The sequence below is a fragment of the Enhydra lutris genome, unplaced genomic scaffold, assembly GCF_002288905.1.
Source record: "Enhydra lutris kenyoni isolate GAN:26980312 unplaced genomic scaffold, ASM228890v2 scaffoldscaffold28, whole genome shotgun sequence".
NCBI lineage: Eukaryota > Metazoa > Chordata > Mammalia > Carnivora > Mustelidae > Enhydra > Enhydra lutris.
Genome location: NW_019154112.1, coordinates 3,979,389 through 3,985,567, shown reverse-complemented (window position 1 = coordinate 3,985,567; position 6,179 = coordinate 3,979,389). Strand labels below are relative to the sequence as shown.

The 6,179-nt window shown below is 55.0% G+C and overlaps 1 protein-coding gene across 3 annotated transcripts; it reads left to right on the top strand.

Annotated features, from left to right (window-relative positions):
• The first annotated feature begins 1,301 nt into the window (after positions 1-1,301).
• Positions 1,302-5,729, top strand: LOC111152240 (death domain associated protein). Of its 3 annotated transcripts, none has more exons than XM_022510674.1 (8): positions 1,302-1,375; positions 2,268-2,527; positions 2,682-3,513; positions 3,638-3,852; positions 4,024-4,240; positions 4,394-4,868; positions 5,022-5,244; positions 5,459-5,729. In XM_022510674.1, the coding sequence occupies exons 2-8, from the start codon at positions 2,321-2,323 to the stop codon at positions 5,516-5,518; spliced, it is 2,229 nt and encodes a 742-aa protein (XP_022366382.1). In that variant the 5' UTR covers positions 1,302-1,375; positions 2,268-2,320; the 3' UTR covers positions 5,519-5,729. The 3 variants fall into 3 exon arrangements, with proteins under 3 accessions (XP_022366382.1, XP_022366381.1, XP_022366380.1); XM_022510673.1 differs by having other exon boundaries at positions 1,306-1,375; positions 2,338-2,527; XM_022510672.1 differs by lacking the exon at positions 1,302-1,375 and having other exon boundaries at positions 1,553-2,527.
• The last annotated feature ends 450 nt before the right edge of the window (positions 5,730-6,179 follow it).

Here is a 6,179-nt window from a genome sequence, read left to right as displayed (position 1 = left end):
GGTGTGGGATTCTTTAATGGAAGGGAGGGTTTGAGCTTCTGGTACTCTGAGAGCTTAGGGATGTAAGGACCTCTGCAGTCCTAGAAAGCGGCAAGATGCTTACCACTTGTCGAATGTGAAAGGTTGCAGGAGACGGGAATCTCCGTGTTAACCAGTCTGACTTCCCCATAAGCTTATATTTGAACCCAGCTTGGCCTCCACGAGTCCTTCCGGCCTTTCTGAAGTTGAGTGAGATGGGCGTGAGGACGAGGCGGGCGTCAAAATCAGTTTCTTGTCTCTTTCTTCAGCTCTCCCAGAAGAAGAGGAGGAGAGGAGTAGAGACCCAAGGTATTTTAGAAGTCTCATTTCATCTGATAGCCCTCACAGCGGCAATTTGCACAGCTTCTCCTCAAAGCTCCCGCCCCATATCGCTGTCCGAAGGCCCTGGAGCTCCTGGACAAAGCTCGGCCTCCAGGTCATCACTGCCCACACTTCGGGAACCCCCACCGGAAAAGAACGGAAAACCACCTAGGTGCCACCTACTTGGTTGGTCATTAGTTCCGTAGAGGCGCTTAAAGAGACATCAATAACAATAGCAATAATAACAACACATTTGTATAGCGCTCTGTGCTCATTTGTATGGTTGTGTTATGATTTCACGATTGGGAGCGGAAAGAACCTGGAAGTAGAAGTAGCTGCTGGACAGCGGCAAGGGAGTGCGCAGCCTGCAGAAGGGAAGGGGCAGGCACAGTCGATTAAGCCGTGGAGAGGGTACAAGGCAGGTAGGAAAGTAGCTCCGGAAGGCTGGTCAGTAGCCTAACGGAAGGAAAAGGGTTTTTTTTTTTTTCCCTCTTAAGAGACTCTCGCTCTTCCCTGCACCCTTCCGCAGTCTTGGAGGGCCCAGTTTCTTAGCTGTCCTGTCCGTTCCCCCTCCCCTACTTGGAAAGGTGGCTCAGTCCTTCCGGCACGCGACCCGCCGACGGTTGTGCCGGATGCAGGAAGTTTCTGATTGGTAGAGTCGCAGAAGCACCGGGTGAAAAGAGCTCAGTCGGCGGCGCGCCCGAGTTCAGGTGTAGCCAATACCGTACGGCAAGATGGCGCCCCCATACTTTGGGACGCCCTGAGGTGACAAGCCCGCCCTCTACTGGTCACAGGAAAGGGGGCCGCAGACCGTGTGGGCGACACTTGGAGGTGGGGGCGGGCCTACCGCCACTTCCGGCCGAGGCGGGGCCGAGGGCCGTACGACAATATGGCCGCGTCTAGGTAGCTGTAGGCGGAAATTCAGCAACTTCCGGTCCAGAGACGGGCCTGCGGTGGGAGGGGGAAGGAAGGCGGAGGGAACCATGCGAGGTTCTGAGATCAGCAGCGAGGGTCGCCTCGAGAGACCGTTTCTGAGGTGGGGGCCGGACCGTGCGGGGAGCGAAGGCGGGGGCGGGAATGTCGAGGGAGCGGTACTGGGGAGTCCCGGACGCTGAGTCTGAGGGGCAAGCTGTGGTACCTTCCAATCCCTGAAGGGAAGTGGGGCGGCCGGGGGACTGAACTGGGGGAGGGGGAGTTGGCGGGAAGCTCATTCTGGGGAAGGGGTCGGACACGGGGTCGGGATCAGAGAGGAATCGGGAGAGTTCAGCGCTAGGCTCGCAATCGGCTACGGGTCACAGAGAGAGAATGGGGGAAATCGGGTGGGGTAAGAGGGAGGGGACTTGAGGTGAGATCTCTCCCAACCTAACGCCCGGGTTTGAGGAGACCCGTCAGAGGGTGGAGTGTGAAGATAATTCAGGAAGGCGAAGGGGGAATGGGTGGTTGGGAGGGAACCTTCTTCGCCTCAGAGAGTCTCGGAGTTGGGGGTGATTCTTCAGGATGGGGTGAGGGTGTGGATTTGACGTGCTTGAGAGCGAAGGGGGGGAAGGCTCGGGAGGTGGTGCTGACGGGGGTGTGGTGTCTGCGTTAGGGAATGTCAGGAAATCCAGAGTGCAATGCGGAAGGTGGTCCAGGGGTTGGAAGAATCAACTTGGCTAGTATGAGATGATAGTAGGGAAACGAACCAGAGACAGGATATCGACAGGAGGGGTGGAGCTGGGGGCGGGGAACTTAAGGTTTTCAGGTGGTTTGGGGCCCCCCTAGTAAAAGGTCAGAAAAGCGTCCGGTACTAATGTTTGCTGAAGATAGGCGGTGAGGACACTGTTGGGCAGGGCTGGGTGTTACTGGAGCCCAAGAAGACTGGAAAATGTGTGCGATGAAGGGATGGGCTGTGCTGGAGGGGCGCTTTCTGAGGCCCCATCCCCTTCCAGCAGGAATCCCGAAATCCCCAACACTTCCTCCCTCCGGGGGATTTGATCCCCCCATGGCCACCGCTAACAGCATCATCGTGCTGGATGATGATGATGAAGATGAAGCAGCTGCTCAGCCAGGGCCCTCCCACCCACCCCCCAATCCGGCCTCACCCCGGGCAGAAGCCCCTGGCTCCTCCCAGCCCCATGGGGCTGGAGGAAGCAGTAGTTCTGGCGGCAAGAAATGCTACAAGTTGGAGAATGAGAAGCTGTTTGAAGAGGTGAGCTTTAGGGGAGAAGATTCTTGTGCCCCAGGGAGGGGGATGGCTGACTGGCTCTCCTATCCTTTCTTCCCCACTAACCCCACCTCGCCTTCTTTCTCTCAACCCCTCCCCTTGTCTCTTTCCCCCTCCCTTCTTCCTCTGAACCCTCTAGTTCCTTGAACTGTGTAAGACGCAGACAGCAGACCACCCTGAGGTGGTCCCGTTCCTCTATAGCCGGCAGCAGCGTGCCCACTCTCTGTTTTTGGCCTCGGCGGAGTTCTGCAACATCCTCTCTCGGGTCCTCTCTCGGGCCCAGAGTCGGCCAGCTAAGCTCTATGTCTACATTAATGAGCTCTGCACTGTTCTCAAGGCCCATTCAGCCAAGAAGAAGCTGAACCTGGCCCCTGCTGCCACCAAATCTAGTGAACCCTCTGGGAATAACCCTCCCACACACCCCTCCTCGGACCCCACACATGCCGAGACCACTGCCTCTGAGGCCCCAAGGACCCGTGGTTCCCGGCGGCAGATCCAGCGCTTGGAGCAGCTGCTAGCGCTCTATGTGGCAGAGATCCGGCGGCTGCAGGAAAAGGAGTTGGATCTCTCAGAATTGGACGACCCCGACTCCACGTACCTGCAGGAAGCCAGGTTGAAGCGTAAGCTGATCCGCCTCTTCGGGCGGCTATGTGAGCTCAAAGACTGCTCTTCCCTGACGGGCCGTGTCATAGAGCAGCGCATCCCCTACCGAGGCACCCGCTACCCAGAGGTCAACAGGCGCATTGAGAGGCTCATCAACAAACCGGGGCCAGATACCTTCCCTGACTATGGAGATGTGCTGCGGGCCGTGGAGAAGGCAGCTGCTCGGCACAGCCTTGGCCTCCCCCGACAGCAGCTCCAGCTCATGGCTCAGGATGCCTTCCGAGATGTGGGCATCAGGTTACAGGAGCGACGCCACCTTGATCTCATCTATAACTTTGGCTGTCACCTCACAGATGACTATAGGCCAGGTAGGGATTAGTGAGATGCCTGTCGGTAACCCTTATATCAGATGTTTGGTGGAGGGGGGCATCTCACTAGTCCCGTCTTCTAGGGTTTGGGCTGAGTACTCTGACTTTATATCTTCCCACGTAGGCATTGACCCTGCACTGTCGGATCCTGCCTTAGCCCGGCGCCTGCGAGAAAACCGGAGCTTGGCTATGAGCCGGCTGGATGAGGTCATCTCCAAATATGCAATGATGCAAGACAAGAGTGAGGAGGGCGAGAGACAGAAGAGGAGAGCTCGGCTTCCTCAAGCTACCTCTTCCCACACTGCAGACCCCCCCAAAGCCTCCCTGGATTCTGGTGAGGTATGGAAGAGATAAACCCTTCAGACAGACTTTGTCCTTCCTTTGCACTGGCCAGCAGGGATTCCCCGCGCACCCATCCCCTGTCCCCCGAGGGGGAAGAGTGCAAAAGGAACACGAGAACCAGACCCTCTGGGGCAAGGGATTCCTTAGAGGAACTCCTTTGTCCCCCAGGGCCCTAGTGGAATGGCATCCCAGGAGTGCCCTACCACCTCCAAGCCCGAGACTGATGATGAAGAAGATGAGGAAAGTGATGAGGAAGAGGAAGAAGAGGAAGAGGAGGAGGAGGAGGAGGAAGAAGAAGAAGAGGCCACAGATTCTGAAGAAGAGGAGGATCTTGAACAGATGCAGGAAGGTCAGGGGGACGATGAAGAGGAGGAGGAGGAAGCAGGTATGTCAAGAACAGTCTCCTCCTGTGTCAGTTCCCTCTACTCTGTTAGATATGAGCCACCTGTTTGAGACCCTTCCCTTCCTCCTCTTACTCTCAGCAGTATTCTTTCTCCGAGTTCTCATGCTACCTCTCCCCTCTTTTCTTCTTTTCCAGGTCAGAATGGAGACAAGAGCCCTATGTCCCCACCACGGATGTCCACTGAAAAGAATCTGGAACCTAGCAGAGGGATCAGCAGGTCTGCAGGGGAGCAGCAAAACAAAGGACTCATAGTGTCACCATCTTCATTGTCAGAAGAGCCCTTGGCCCCCTCCAGCATAGATGCCGAAAGCAACGGAGAACACCTTGAGGAGTTACCCCTGGAGGAAGAGAGTCCTGTGTCTCAGCTCTTTGAGCTAGAGATTGAAGCCTTGCCCGTGGAGACCACCCCTTCCCCTGAGGAGAGGGACATTTCCTCTTCCAGGAAGCAATCAGAGGACCCCCTCAACACTGTCCTGGAGAATGGAGCAGCCATGGTCACCTCCACTTCCTTCAATGGAGGTGTGTCTCCTCATACCTGGGGAGATTCCTGTCCCCCCTGCAAGAAGTCTCGGAAGGAGAAGCAGATTGGAGCAGGGCCATTAGGAAACAGGTAACAACAAGAAGGACGAGGAGGAGGGAGGCTAAGGAGAGATTACAGGGGGCTTTCTGAGAGGAATATTGTGGAACTGGGTCTGCTGGGAGAGACCCCTCCAGCCTCAGGCTCTCCATAACCCCCCCTACATATTTGTGTTTCTGTCCCTAGCTATGTGGAAAGGCAAAGGGCAGTGCATGAGAAGAATGGGAAGAAGATACCTACCCTGTCTAGCCCATCTTCTCCCCTGACTTCCATGGCCCCAGTTGCTGATTCCTCCACGAGGGTGGACTCTCCTAGCCATGGCCTGGTGACCAGCTCACTCTGTAGCCCATCTCCAGCCCGGTTGTCCCAAACCCCCCATTCACTACCCTCCCGGCCTGGTACTTACAAGGTAAGAGGGGGAGGCACTTTTCCCCTAACTTAATTCTCTTTCATTGTCTGTTTAGTTTCAGGTGTTCCATCTGAATATTACACGCACCACATCCTCTCTCTTCCTTTTTCCTCACCCCTGTTTTTAATCTCTGATAAGTCCTTCCCTCCGCTTCTACTCCCCCTATATTCCAGACAGACATCTCTTTCTGACTCCATCTCTCACTCCCCTGCAGATGAGTGTGGCCACACAGTGCGATCCTGAGGAGATCATCGTGCTCTCAGACTCTGATTAGCTGCCTCTCCTCCCACTGCCAGCTTCCAACAAAATGTTTTGGGATAGTATTTGGAGGATGGTGGGAAGCTGATCACGAGGAAGGGATTGATTGAGCTAATCGCCTTTTGGTGGTGTATCTTTTAAAAAAAAAAAAAACAAACAAAAAAACAACAAAAACTTAAGTTTTACACAGAAACATTAATAAACAATAAAGTTCTTTTCTTATTGTATCCTTGTCTTTTCCTTGTCCTTACATACGCAATGCTTGGCACCAGCTGTTCTCAGGTTCAGGGTTCCCTGACCCCTGGCAACACTTTGGAGCTGTCCTTTGTAGCCTGTCCTTACCTCGCCCTCAGGCCTTCCCCTTGCCCTCTGCCTGGCACTTAACAAAACAAAACAAAACAAAACAAAACAAAACGTGCTTCGGCGTCCGAAATACGCTTTACTTTCTCAATTTGAGCTGTAGGAGTAAAAAGGCCAATCAGGGGCCGACTCAAGGTTATTTGGCCAATCCGTGCCTGGAGGAAGGGGGCGGGGCTTCAGGGGGACGGTCAGAAGCTGGGAGAGCAAGGTAATTAGATAGCACAAACCCGCTAATGGCCACAGTTCAGGGGCGGAGCCTAAGCGGCGATGGCCAAGGCCCTTGGCCAATGGGAAGAACAGGCTTACAGAATTAAAGG

What these genes read in the sequence shown, in the direction of transcription:
- LOC111152240 (XM_022510672.1), top strand. Translation starts at nt 2,204, where the DNA reads ATGTGTGCGATGAAGGGATGGGCTGTGCTGGAGGGGCGCTTTCTGAGG. An exon ending in AGAGGAGGAGGAGGAAGCAG is followed by an intron (nt 4,241 to 4,393) that starts GTATGTCAAGAA and finishes CTTCTTTTCCAG; the next exon opens with GTCAGAATGGAGACAAGAGC. An exon ending in GCAGGGCCATTAGGAAACAG is followed by an intron (nt 4,869 to 5,021) that starts GTAACAACAAGA and finishes TTCTGTCCCTAG; the next exon opens with CTATGTGGAAAGGCAAAGGG.